Genomic DNA, 14,298 nt, shown 5'->3' on the forward strand with positions numbered 1-14,298 from the left:
TGAAACAACAATGAGCAAGAACATGTGAAAAGACAATAAGCAGTAGGGCGTGAAGGCTTCACCTTCCTGCCCGACTGCAACCTAACAACATGTCAAATTCAAGCCCTCTCGTACCGCGATGGCTTCCAAGTCGCCGATGTTCCCAGGACATTCGACTGGAGACGTTTGTGGGACGTCTGCAGACGGGCGGAAAGGTGAAGCCAGCACCATTCCGCATTGCAGAAACCCGACAGATCACGTTGGATGAAGCTGAAAACTGCTCGGAATTTATTCGCTGCAGCATTAGTTCCAATCTTTCGTCAACTTCGGAGGGGGGTGTCGCGAGTAAGCGGTGCATCCGTGCTGGGACTCAGTCGAGGCCCATGTCTTCGTCCCCGGCATCGTCCTTCTTCTGTCCCTTGTCTTCCAGAGAGACCTTGGACGACTGGAGCGCTTTCACAAAGGCCTCCATATCTGCGGACGAGCAAAGATGCCGCTATCACAGGTCTGTCCATCGTACCCGACTGATTGGATGGATCGACCTTGCAAGATGTCGATTGAAAATACAAGCAGGCACTAAGATACTGATCCGATTGGCTCTCGTGTTTTGGTCTCTTTTGGTCTCCCGAAAGTCAATGAGTGCACGAAGATTAACCGAGTCTCACGACACTAGCATGCTACCTGGAATTGGTCCCGACGCGGCAACAAATGACGTCGCAGAAGCCGGAGTATTACGCCGTCGGACGTTGCGACCCCAAAGTTAGTGCTAGAAGTACTGGTAAAAAGTATCGGAGAATCCAAGCGTCGCCGTTGTTGCGGAGTTCCAACTCCCGGCTGCCAAAGCTTTGGCGGACTTCCGCGCTGGAGAGAGACGTACAGCAGCTGCAGTGGAACGGGCGTCTGCTACACCCACCGCCGCAGCTACAACGGGACCGACGACAGCTTGACGCCTCGACGTAGTCGTCGGGCGGAGATCGAGGGGCCTCCTCTTAGGACACGGTAAATGCGGCGGTCGGAGACTCGTTCCACGGCATGACCCGTCCGGCGGCTGTCGGTACCCACCTCCCGACGTGGCGGCGCTCACTACTTGGGGCTCCATGCCGAACTGCTGCATCAGCGGGCCCAGCTGCCCGGACTGGAGCGCCGCGCTGAACAGGCTCAGGGCCTGCGTGCACGGTGCCCGGGCCGGTTGGAAAGGCTAAAGGCTGGTGTACACACTCCCTAGCACACACACACGCTTGTTTGTGTCCTGCTAGCAAAAAGAAAAGGCAATGGTGCTATTTTCACGATCCAGTGAAAGTCACTGGATCTTCTAAAAATAGCACCATTGCCCTTCCTCTTTGCTGGCAGGACACCAAACGGATATTACTAACACACAAACGTGCAAGACCTCACAAGTCAGTTGGTAATAATTTCGAAACTATGCTCGTTGTAACTTAGAAAAAAAAAAAAAATAGCACATTCTGAGCATATTACAAAATACTGAGCAAGTGCCCACTCAAAATTGGAAGGTAATCGTGAAAAAATAGGGGATGCGCACATGTGAGGTCATCAATTTTACATACCATATTTTCCAGTGTATAAGTCACGGTTTTTTTCCAAACATTTTTTTTGGTGCGACTTGTATAAGATTTCTTTTTCGACGTGTGATGCCTTTTTTTTTATACACCACGTGCTAGCTTTTGTAGAGCACCATAACTATGTAGCCATAGGTGGTGTTTCCCCCTCTAGGAGGCACGGCTGTCGCCACACTATTTTCACTTGGAATGCAAGATATTTTAATTTTATGGTTCCCCCGAAGTGCCTCAATGTGGATAGGCAAGACAGTGAGAAATTAAACCTTTTACAGCATGTTATTGATGTTCCCAATTTAAGCCATGGTTTTGTATTCTTTTGCTTCAGTCCAGTAACACTGAGAAGTAAGTGGCTGGTATACACACCATAGCAGAATATTTTCTCACTTCTTTCTTAGTTTCCGTGTGATGAGCAGTTTTTTTGTGCCGTGCTCCAGCCGTGTTGCTACATCTAAAAGGAAGGATTGTGGCTAGCCAGACTTTTAGAGGTACCAAAAAAAAAGTATGTCAATGTTTATCTTTCTGCCTGCGCGTCGCCGCTCGCGTCGTCTCCGGGACTTGGCTTAGGCTACACCTACGCTCCAAAGCTTGGTTCGCAAGTGTCTGGCTCCTCAAACTTTCGTTCGCTCGGCATGCGTTTCCTCGAATAAAGCCGACTACCCTTCCATTTTGTTCATTACGTCCTTTTGCTGCGAAACACTCGACTGCCCTTGCCAGACAGCACCGTACTATGGGCATTTCTCGCAAGTTGAAATGTGCGTCAAACAGTACGTGCAATCTCTTGATTGTGGGACTCATAGCGTGAACCGTGCAAAGAGGTGCGACTTATACAAAGCTGAGACTTATATACCAACGTTTCCACGAAAACGGCTCAATAAACGGATGTGCGACTTATACAAGGGTGCGACTTACAGTCCGGAAAATATGGTATATGTACTGTGCACATTTTTTCGGATTTTTAGTGTAAATTAGGCGGATGCATGGTATTCCACGGTAGTCATACGTTGCACAAAGTTTGGCTGTTATAGAACTAAACTATGCTTTCTACATTCGAAACGTGTAGACACTCTACGCACGTGCCAAATTACAGCCACCCCTGCTGACCTTCTCTCGTCCTAGACATATGTATGACATATTTATGACACATGTATGTCTGAAATAAACAATTCTATTTTATTCTTACTCGGATACCAAGCCACTAAAGCGGGCACTGACGAGCCTCCACAAAGGCCAATGCTGGGGAGAAGGACAAAATAGAATCTAAAATGACAATTACCTGCCATGCTATGCTAATGATCAAGTGAAGCAAGCGGAATAAGAGGGAACAAAAACTGAAGGTCGGTTGTGGCGGCACCCGTGCAGGGCTGCTGCAAAACGTCTATGCATTTTGGTAAACAAAAACCAAACATCCATATACCGTGTTTGCACGATTCTGCCGCACCCCCAATTCAAACATGCAGGCAGATTTAGCTTCCAGATAATCAAAAAGTAAACTGCTGCCGATTCTATCGCGCAGGTAAAATAATAAAGATTGAACACATATCGCCATAGAACAGATTTTATGAAATGCACGCCAACAGAAAAATGAATGCCGTGCACTAGTCGCCGTTGTCAGGGTCCGACCATGGTTCTTTGCTGTCCACAGAGGTAATACTAACTTTCGTCTAAAGCATTTTAAGTACCACGCTTTTAGCGCATGTACTAAGTGCGCGGCCGTCGCCTCTGGCTGGGTCGTCTTTCAAACGACACTTTACGAGCTCGTCGATGGCTGGGACTGTGAGGCCACGCAGTGCTGCTCCATTATCTTTTTCCGCCAGTGTGATGGCCTTTCGTTTAAATGTGTGTGGCCGCTGGCACGAGAGAATGCGCGTGGTACGGATACCAAAATGGTGAACGTAAACAAACGGTCACGATGGCCATGGGGCTAGTCACCTTATACCGAGTTGCGTTTTTCTTGAGTATCGGTTTTTGGTTTCGTTTGTAGTTTTGGGCACCGCTTTTGGTAAAAAAAAAGTGTGCGCTAGAATCGTACAAACACGGAGTATCTTGTATGGACATTTGAGGAGCCAAACCGTTTTCACTAGTTCTGCGACTGCCCGAGAAGAGGCGAGTGCACTCGCCTCCTCACCAGCGTTCGTTCTGTTAAAGTGGAAGGCTTTATGGGAGATGCTTGTACTGCCTTTCTTATCCTGCACCAGGGTATAGTAGCACAGTTTAGAGCGTTCCACGGACTTTGAGATTGCAAATCCAGGCCCCATTCCCGAGAGTTTAGATTCAGACAGAGGCACGGTTAGTGCTAGCATAATTTCCAAAATAAAAGCTCAGTAGCATATGCTTTAAGAAAAGAAAAAGAAAGGCTCAATGGATGTACTTTGCATTTCCAAAGGGACCATTTTAGGAAATCACCATTCAGGAGGTTCTGGTGCAAAAATACGTGAACAGGCACTCGCTTGAGCGCGTGTTTACACAATAGACAAAGCTAGATCCTGCTGTCTCTATTGAGCTGCAATGACCAAGATTAGGCTCTCTCAAGGTCAATTTTGTTCCTATTGTGGCCTATCCTTTTGGCCCGAAGTTCGTTTTAAGACGCTTCTTCCCCCTCCTTCCTAATGCTTGCATTGTTTCGTCCTCAGAATCCTCAAACCCCGTTTCTTGCCAGGTGGCACCAGTTATTTCTAAAACGGTAAACTGACGCTCGGCCGTAAGAACGACAAAGCCGCTTCTCAGAGTGCGGAAGTGAGCCAAGGGGGGGCGTGCAAAGGTCGGGGTGGGAGGGCAGGGGAGGGGGACCGGCCAGTAGTACCTGCTGGAACTGCGGGGATTTGACGGTGTCCTTGAGCTGTTCGCTTACGTCTGGTCGCGAGCTCGACTCGGTGGCAGACGGGAGGAGGGCTTCCACGCGGGCCATCAGCTCCCGGTTGTTCAGCAGCGGTTGGAGCACCGCCTCCGAACTGATGGCCGCAGACAGGTCCACTGCAAGGGAGAGGCGTTGCAGGGGTCGCGCGCCACTTTGCCAGGCTTTCTCCAGACTTGAGGACTAGGCCCTCAAGAGTGCTTGCAGTCTTTTCTTTGAGTGTCTGTTGCAACACACAGTTTTTTTCTCAACATGTCTGTTGTATCGCGAGTTGGTTGTAAGTGGACTGGTACATACATGTAGTAACCCACGCTGAAGATTTGTTATGTATGAGCACCTTCAAAAACATGGTAGCGCTTGAGACGAGAACGAACTAGGCGATTGGACAACACAAAGTGCCGACTTCAACTGTTTAATCGTGGTAAATTGGGAAAAATATATACACCGTGATCGTCGCACCCTCGGCTAATCCCAGGTCCTGCCTCCACTCGCAAGAACGCTACCTCCTTACCTATCGGGTCTATGGAGGCAACATTCTTTGATCGCGTCTGCCTCGATTATCTCTCTTACGGTCTTGTCCTTACGTCTGGCAAGAACAGAACGCACACTGAACAGAGGCCAACAGTTGCAACCTAGCGCTACCGTGTTTTCGAATACCCAGTATTAACTCGCCCAACAATCTGCACTTCACAAAACTTTTTTACAAGTTTTCTTCTAATTAGGTTTTCTTATAGATGACGCCACAGAAGCACCACTACGATGGTCACTTCTTTAAACGAGTTACATTTATTTGCGTGCCGACTGCTCAGCAAACACCACCGTTTCGCCACAAAGAACCTTGCACGCTTTGCCGTTTTCGTCGACTTCCAATTCGCATACCTAAGGCGTATATCGAAAAGAGAAAGCTAAGGCGCATGAAAGAAAAAAGAAGGTACCATTGACTGAGGGCTCCTTGGCGGCATCTCCAATGGGTTGCTCCGACGGTGGAACTGCACGGGACGCCCAAACGCAAGGTGAGACAGACGGGACGACAGCAACCCCCCCTCAACTATTACAGGGTTGCCAGGCGCACGCAGATTTAACCCGCCGAGTTTCGATGAGATGTAGCGCAAAAAGGGCCACATGTCAATCTACAATAATAGCCAAAAAAACATACAACTTCATACAATATATTTTAAACATTTGTGTGGACACAGATGCAAGTTTACATTCAAAACAGATTCTTTTATGGGGAAATAATTCCTACAATGTTGCCAACTGCAAGCGCCAACCCCTCGACCCGTGACATGTGAAGAATTTAATTTTACCCAAGGAGGGTACCCGATGAGAGACCTTTACCTAAAACCCGGATACTGGGTAACCCCCACTTCTACACCCCCCCCCCCCCCCCTTATAAGAAAAGACAAATAAAAATTTAAAAAAAAGGGGTACAAGCTATTAAAGGGAAGATGGGGCGGTTCTGCATTTGAGAAAAAAACACTCGAATTGTGTTCATTTGGCCGTTAGAATAACAGATATCACAATTATATTTCATTTCGACGCACCGGAGAGCTATAAGAGCAATTTCAAAATAGGGCTGAAGCCCCGCCTCCCTAGTCTTGGGCAGCCAAAAGATCCGTCGATGACGTCACGGACAGCGACTGTCTTTCGCGTTTAACAATTCTTACGCAGCAAATGGTTTGGGTATTCGGGTTCATAAGGTAAAAATACACTAGAATTCACTTCTAACTCATTTTTTTCAAGAAGCTCCGTAGCTTCTCTTTAATGCAAGTTAAACAAGGTTAATTTATTAGAGACTGTGGCTTTCTAAAAAACAACAAGAACATGGAGGAAACCCTAGATAAATACTCCCCGACCCAAACCACTGAGGGCATATTTATACAATATCCAACTTGTTAATCGGATAATTTGTTTACCTGGTCTCTTGAATCAACTTTCCACTTTTCCTACATCTGTCCAAAATGGCTCATTTTGGAAGTTTAATATGATATTGCCCAATAATAGCCAAAGAGCCAAACACCAGATTTTCAAGCCAACTACAATAACAAGGTAGCCCAACTTGGCTATTTATAGCCCCACCTGGCAACCCTGCCAGTCAGAGACCTCCACCTCACCCTTAATTCCGGAGAGGATGTTCTGCAGGTCGCTCAGCTGGATGGCGGCACTGCTCGCGGCACTGCTGCCGGCCGCCGGAGTGGTCGTTGCGGAAGCTGCTGCCGCCGCTGTCGTGGTGGTGGTGGTGGTGGTGGCAGTCTCAGCGGCACCCAAAGTTGTCGACGTGTTGCCCGTCGTGGCGGTGCTCGCGGTGGTGGCCGGGGTAGCGGGAGCGGCCGCGGCCGAAGCCGTGTCGGAGGAATTGGCGGCAGCGCTCGCGGATCCGGCACTGAACGGATTGCAATAGCGCTCTCAGATGCAAAACCAGCGCAATTTCTTTTTTTTTGTGTGGGGGGGGGGTTGACTTTTTAACTTTCCCCTATGCCTATGCCACTGATACGAACAATACAGTAGGCTTGCAGTAATTCAAACTCGGATATTTCATACTTCTGGTTAATTAAAGCAAATTTCAAAATTTTGGCTGTTCCACAATGTTTTTAATGTATTCATAAGCCGCTTAATTAGAACGGTAAGTTTTGTGTAATTCATACTTTTTCTCTCTGCGGCCCCCATTGAGTGCGCTTCTTTCCGAACACCGGTGCACTGCAGAGAAGCAACACTTGTGGAGCTTGCTTCCACAGGTGCTGCTTCTCCTCAGTGCACTGGTGCCCGGTGAGAAGCGCACTCAACGTGGCTCAAGCAGGGCACACACGAGCTACGAAAACGGGCACCACGCGGAAATTTCCATAGCAACTTCAGCGGAAATTTCCATAGCAACGTCCACCATCACAGCGTCCATGCAAAGTTATTAAAACTAACGTGCAGTGCCCTTTTTCATCGGTCATGGGTCCCCTGCTTAGTAGTCCACAAAAGACAACTTGTTGGCCTGATGAACGAACTTAATTTTGTTTTGAGTTGTCATGTGCTGTCCAAAAGGTCCACAATAAACGTTTCAGAGCGCAGCTCTTAGGCACCCCTTTCTGGGTTCGTCGGCGTCAGCTTAATCGCGCACGTTGCATTATACAATGTCATGGTTTACCTGCTAAATTTAGCAGAGAAACTGAACTGGTGTTGAGGTCGCGCGTCATCAATTTTACCGCTAAATTTAGCGGGGAAACTTGACCCGCTAAATATAGCGGGAAAATTTTTTCTCTAAATTTAGTGGGAAAATTGTTCTGCTTAATTTAGCAGGTAAATTTTCGCTAAATTTAGCAAGTGAATTTTCACTAATATTCCTACTAAATTAAGCAGAAAACCTAGCAAAAATTTCCCGCTAAATTTAGTGGGAGATTTAGCAAAAATCTTACCGCTAAATTTAGCAGGAATTTTAGCGAAAATATACCTGCTATATTTCCCACTAAAATTAGCGGGAAATTTTCGTTATATTTCCTGCTAAATGGGAGGCAAGGAGAAGGGAGGTTACAGAGGGGGAGGAAAGGCACACCCTCCCCTCCTCCTCGAAAGCTGCACTCCAGTTTCGCATTACAGAGGATTGTAAACGTCTTTCATATCTTTTAGAGATAAATAAGCATATGTCATACATTTCACAACATGAAACATTTGTGTTTATGATCATTAGTGCTTATGATCAGTAGGCCTATGTAGGACAAATCATCAAATATCTGCTTTGCATGTGCACGGCAAATCATAACTTTATCTTCCATCATATTTAGATGAATTTCTGATAATTCAAACAAAATTCGTGGCTTCCTGAAGTTTGAATTATTGAGAGTGTACTGTACTAGAAATATACTACGAGCATTAGAACCCTACCAGTCAGGGGAAAAAAAAGAAGACAACAGACAAACCAGAGTGCCAAGCGGAAGACGAAGTAGACGAAATCCAATATGGCGACTGGAAGCATGCATTCCACGTATGTTTGCAAAGCAGTTTATTTTGTTTAGTATTCCTTAGACCGAAGTGTCCACCTTGATGCGATAGATCTGTCAAGGTGAATACTCCCTTTGTTTTGACTTCAAACCCTCAGAGCACATTGTACAGACAAATGAAAGTGCAACAAAGGAACACTTTCGTTACATAGCCCGGAGTTGTGACTGGCATAGTACCTAGAAAGATGGACCGACCTCCAAAGAGGCCCAGCTCCTGTTTTACACCTAGTCTTTGCTTCTTGAAAAAGAAAACTCAGGAACATAGCCCATTTCTAGAAAGACGCGCTGCCTGGATTTGGCCGGTTAACGCAACGGGGTGGGCCGTGTAAGTTTTGACAACAGTAAAGATTTTTCTGTTGACAGTTCAGAAGGCAATTGAATATACAAAGCTCTTCTTTTTATTCTAGCTTTTTTTTTTTTTTCATTTTATTCATGGTATTGTCTAGAGCAGCTTCGAGTTGCAGACAAACTGTGCCCACCCACTTTACCCTATTTAGCCTTAATCAGAGGGAGGGAAAAGTAATACTGCAGTAAATATATATATATATATATTTTTTTTTTCATAGCATTGTGTGCTATGTGGTGCTCTGGCAATGAAAACTGTCCCGACATACACCATACTGCCACTTTTCTATTCTGCATATATGCACTTATGGAATGGAGACACTCACCCCTGGCTCGAAGGTCTGCTACTGCCCAGAAGGGAACTCAAGTTGGTTACTCCGCTCATGCCCCCGATGCCGCCTAAAATATACGAAAAAAGGAACAGTCAATTGAAGGACCACGACTGAGCAATAGCAACTGAAAAGGTGCCTCGAGTGTGTCGGCAGCCACCTTTCTGGCATCGCCGGTGGGCAAGTTAGTATCAAGGTGCTAAGCTGGTGATCGTCGAACACTATGAAAAACAGCGAGTGTTTGTCCTGCATTTCATCTTTTTGTTCCGTCCCTTTGAGTACTGTATTTAATCAGGGTCAGTAGCAGTGCCATTCCTCGAGATGCGAGAAAGGTTGCACAGCCTTCACGAACGCTCGGAAAGAATACGCCACATTCATCACCGCCGCTGCGGCTGGCGACAGAGTGACGCTTCTACGTCTTCATCGAAGGGAAATCGAGGAACCACTTTTTAGGACACCGGGGATGCTCGAAGCGAGCTCAGGCTCCCGTAAGACGTCGCGTGACGTCCGACAAAAAAATTGGAGTGGGCGACGTTTCAGAATTATGTAGTTCTTTCCCTTCAACGACCGACGGTTGTGACGACTACTTTGCAGTGGCATACGAACTGCGCGTGCGTCCCACATGTTTGCCCGAGTCAAATACCCGACGGCATCCCCAGGGGTCCGGGCCCTCACCGAGCAGCTGCACCAGCTGGTGCTGGCTCATGTTGTTGAGCAGATTCTGCAGCTCCTCATCCCCGATGTTGTTCAGGTCAGACTGGAGGCTGGTGCCGGAGCCCCCGGCCCCTCCAGCGCCGCCCCGGGACGACCCCGGCATGGGCGGGTTGTTCAGGAACTCATTCACCTTGCGCACGAGCTCCTCGTCCTTGTCGTTCTTGGGCTCCTGCGTGCGGACGTCCACGGGGTTTCGGTCGTGCTTCCTTCGACGTTTCTGGTCCTTCTTCGTTAATATGAACGCACCGATTCGACCCTCCGACGCTGTGTGAGAGTGGCGACGCCGCTGTCGGCACTGCGCACACGCTTAGTCTCGAGAGAAACCTGGTTTTAGCACGCGCATGGTGCCTACACCCAGTATGGGCAAATGCAAGCTTGTTTGTAAACAGCATGTTGGTGTACAGACAAATTGTTTGGCCACAGACCAGGTAAACACGCATTTTCGTACGGCTGTTATAAACTAGGCCCCTCTATACCCTGTTGCAATTTAAGAAAACTGGGACAAGTCCCTCCCGCACCCTTCCCACTTAGCAAACGCAAATTATACATTAAGCGCCCAATTTTACCGGACAAGAGCAGGACTAGATTAATCCAGTTTTCAGTTAAAATGGGATGGGCACTCTCCGGTATTTTATGGTAGTTGAGAAGGTCAGTACATGATACAAGAAAAATAAGATGGGACACAGGGACGAATGTCTGTGTACTTTCTGTGCGTGTCCCAGTGTCTTTTTCGCACCATTTTATTGTCCACTTGACTTGTTCCAAGCAGACAGTCGGACACCGAGAGCTTGTGTCCAGCTTTAAGATGACTGCGCGGATGAGAGCATATTCGTTGATCTCATTTTGGGACACAATCTTCTATGCCCCACCACAACTGATTGTCTAAACTCTGAATGTGTTTTCCTATTTACAGTCTCCTGCAATATGAAAGACCCACTGGGCGCACGTGACGAAGACTACGGCGGACGGGGGCAATGCTTGCACTCTGGGCGATTCCGTTCCGTTTCAAGGGGTCTAAAGGCCCGTTCACACGCTTGCGTTTGACTACGAGCAACTGAGACAAGAGCGGTTTTTAAGCCTCTTAGAACAAATTACGACTGAATGCACAGCAATGCAGCTGGTCGTAAGCCATCACGAGAACCTAAAAACCGGTGTTGTCTTAGTCTGTCGGAGTCAAGCGCAAGTGTGTCAACGGGCCTTTAGACCCACTTCAGACGAGGTAATTTCTCTTGGCAACTTGAGAACTCAACACCAGACACACGGACCACCCGCATTCACACGCAGCAAACAATTGCTGCAATTTGCTATCATTATCATTCAATTTTATTTTTCTTGCACTATTTAAACACATAGTTTCATGCTATAAACATATTTTTTATACATTTCAATGGTGTTGAGAGTACTAACTCATCTTTCTAAAACGGCTTATTTCCAAAAAAAAAAAAAATCAATTTCAAACCATCAAATTAAATCTTTAGTTGTCACCATCACCGGTCCAAGGCATCACATAAAAACATTGCGTCCCTGATTGGCCTGCTGCCGCTCCAAACGTCTTCAAGTTGCTCCGAGCTGTTCGCTTGTTTTGAGCCGGACCCGGTTTCAGCAATTCGTGTCGGTCTAGCAAGCACGTAGCCAGGGGGGAGGCCCATGGGGCCTGCCCCCCCCTCCCCAAAATCTTCCATTTTGCTGGAACCTCCTCTCCCCCTCCCCCTCAAACAGCATTTTGTCATGGGCGGGCCCTCCCCGAAACAAAATCCTGGCTACGTGCCTGGGTCTAGGGAAAGCTAGGAAACAACCCGCCAGCAACGCCGAAATTGCTGCGAAAGTTGCCTCATCTGAAGTGGGCGTTACTCAGGCTTAACCGGGCCTGCTGAGCCTGAACACTCTTAACAGCCTTTGGTTTTGGTTTAGCGGAAGAGTGCGCTTCATCAGCGTCATGCCCACAGATATGGTCACAAAGGCTCAAAGCAAGCATAGACATCACTGTTGTTTTTATCAGTAGCTTCTGGTGTAAAATGTCAGCACAGGCAGTGCCAAATATACGATTAGAGTTATCCCGAGTCCAATATTTAAAAGATAAAATGCTTTGAAGCGTGCATTTGTAATGTAATGCCTTTATTCGGCTCTGAAGAGCCGCGGCACCGCGGAAAGTAGTTTGTTAAAAGGATCTCGCACTTTAACAGTCAGAATAATCGCCTTGGCTCAGGCCTGTTGTGGCATTAGTGGGACATAGCCATGACATGTCACTGACCAACTGCTCTCCACTGAAATACCAAAACCAGAAACTGATAAGCGCGCATTGTACTTTAGTCAAGCCCCGAATGAGTGCTCCCCTCGGGGTGAAATGAAAAGCCCAGAGCGCGCACAGCACCCCCACCAGTCGCCGTCTCGGCCACGCGCTCCTAGTGGGTCTTTCATATTGCAGGAGACTGTACAGTGCCTTTTTCGTAGCTATGTTAAAGAAACCAGCAAAAAATATGTGGAAGTACCGTCAGCATCTCCTATGTGATGCTGGCGGAACAGCAGATTTTTTTCCCTTCTGCAAAATGTGGGCAATCTGCACGCCGAACGGCCAGCCAGGACACTGATGTACCCCAATTGTTCACATGAACGCCTACGTGGGCCATGATTGGTCGGTCAGACCCCTGCTGCATCCCAACTGGTCACACCAGGACCAATCAGGGCACTGTCTGAACTACCAAAAAAATCGTCAACAAGAAAACAAAATAAACTCGTCAGATTATAGCCGCCATTGTTGAACTTCCCTCGCCTGAGATATCGAGCCACTTAAGGTCTATTCACACTATGCATCTTGTTGTCGAATCTTGTGTCGCGAAACTAGGTTTCGGGAACGTGACCGAAAAACTGGCGCCCCTCCGAAAAAAGTGGCGCGTGTTCCTCGCTTTTGGAGCAGTTTTTCACTGAAACCTCACCGAGGCCTGTCAATCACCAGGAGAGATCCGGACGCTGCCAATGGCCGCTCGACTTCGCTACGACGTCTGACCTTCGATGCGGAGCAAGCTTTTGGAGGAGATTGATTTTTGGCCGATTCCGTATCCGAGCTAAAGCCGGAAAAAGAAAAGCAAACATGGCGAGCAACAAGCGAAGAAGTGGTGCGTACGGGCGATGAGTCTTGGTTCTACTCGGTTGTAGGTATGTGAACGGCGCTTTAGCAGTACGGGTTGGTGGCACGGAGCAGATTCATCAACAAGGGCGACGAGTGCAAGCACCGCATATAAACATGATGGCTGGGGATAACTTTCTTTATCAGCAGTGCAGAAATGTCCGAAATGCTTTGAGATGATCCGCCTGTTCTTTGACGTTCGCGTCCTTTCCCGGGTTTGGCAGGACTAGTGAACTCAGTGATCCGAATCTGACGAAGTTCATTGAGTGGTATTAATAAAACAGACTGAATCTTCACAATGTGCGTGCTTCATATCATTTTGATGTGAAACGCTTGACATTGCCGGGGCAGATGACAAGGTTTGGCGAAATTCTCGTAAGTGTGACGTATTGACTCGCGAGGATTTCGCCAAACCTTTCGCACGTCAAACTCCACGTGTGAACATGCCGATTTCGCGAAATCTCAGTTTCCTTAAATTGTGGCGCGTTGAAAAGATGCATTGTGTGAATTTGCCTTGAAACGGGCATTGACGAGCCTCCACAAAGGCCAACGCAAGGAAGAAGGGCACACTGGTTTCTAAGATGTAAATTACCTGGCTCTTAAGGTTAGGTGGCGCAAGCTATCGCCTGTTATAACAGTTACAGCCGTTAACATCCATCATCCAGCACTGAATGGCGGTTAGCAGCGAGGTAAGTGAGCGATGACTCGGCAGTTTTGGACGCGCAGTCACCTGCATCCAGTAAAAGCATCTCCGGGACGAGGACTTGAACTTGAGAACGTAGACCCTCCCCGTCGTGCACTGGGCCACCTTTTTGAACTCGGCATCGTCAGGGAAAATGATAAGATCCTAGTGTGGAAAAAAAAACATGGCATTAAAAACGCTCCGATGTGTGTATGTAGGCTTAGGAAAACGTCACCGAACCCCGAACACACGAAAGAGAAAAGTAGACTCGTTCTACGCTTATTTCCAGACACCCACCGAAGAAACGAGTACTTACATCCTCGACAGCACCACTGGTGCGATCTTTCCAGCAGAAGTGCATGAGTGAGTCGTCACTTTGATGGACGTACACGGTACCCTTGCGCTTGTCAGGGTGGACCATCTTGCCTTTCAGGGTCATCTTGCCCGCTCGGAATTCGACCAGGTACTTGCTGTGGCTCTGGCTGCCAGAGCTGGTGCCGAACAACAGTCCGCGGGTCATTTTCAGTCTTCTCCGTGCAATTTCTGAGCTTTGGCAACGCAAACGTAGGAGTCGAACGGGCGAACGCCGCACCAGAAAGCTCGGGAGTTGCGGCAGTTTCAGTTTCAGCCGGGATTAATATCGCACCCGCACTCTCGTATCTACCAATCGCTGTTGAAAGTTTAATCTTTTATAAAAACGAAAAATTTGCGTTA

At 47.7% G+C, this 14,298-nt stretch overlaps 1 protein-coding gene across 2 annotated transcripts; it reads right to left on the bottom strand.

The window, feature by feature from the left end:
* Positions 1-244: 244 nt before the first annotated feature.
* On the bottom strand, positions 245-14,235 carry LOC120838001 (proteasomal ubiquitin receptor ADRM1-B). Of its 2 annotated transcripts, none has more exons than XM_040207717.3 (9): positions 13,901-14,235; positions 13,633-13,749; positions 9,740-9,947; positions 9,062-9,134; positions 6,522-6,790; positions 5,343-5,396; positions 4,357-4,526; positions 1,042-1,144; positions 245-453 (listed from the first exon to the last, which is right to left on the bottom strand). In XM_040207717.3, exons 1-9 carry the CDS (start codon positions 14,102-14,104, stop codon positions 350-352), a joined length of 1,302 nt encoding a protein of 433 aa, XP_040063651.2. In that variant the 5' UTR covers positions 14,105-14,235; the 3' UTR covers positions 245-349. The 2 variants fall into 2 exon arrangements, with proteins under 2 accessions (XP_040063651.2, XP_040063653.2); XM_040207719.3 differs by having other exon boundaries at positions 4,405-4,526; positions 13,901-14,213.
* Positions 14,236-14,298: the final 63 nt, after the last annotated feature.

This window comes from Ixodes scapularis, unplaced genomic scaffold (genome assembly GCF_016920785.2).
Source record: "Ixodes scapularis isolate PalLabHiFi unplaced genomic scaffold, ASM1692078v2 PGA_scaffold7__128_contigs__length_106722199, whole genome shotgun sequence".
NCBI classification, from domain to species: Eukaryota; Metazoa; Arthropoda; class Arachnida; order Ixodida; family Ixodidae; genus Ixodes; species Ixodes scapularis.

Coding starts and splice junctions, on each gene's coding strand:
- LOC120838001 (XM_040207717.3), bottom strand. CDS start 14,104: ATGACCCGCGGACTGTTGTTCGGCACCAGCTCTGGCAGCCAGAGCCAC. Junction 9,948..13,632: donor GATGCTTTTACTGGATGCAG/GTGACTGCGCGT, acceptor GTCCGCACGCAG/GAGCCCAAGAACGACAAGGA. Junction 9,135..9,739: donor CCAGCTGGTGCAGCTGCTCG/GTGAGGGCCCGG, acceptor CGTATATTTTAG/GCGGCATCGGGGGCATGAGC.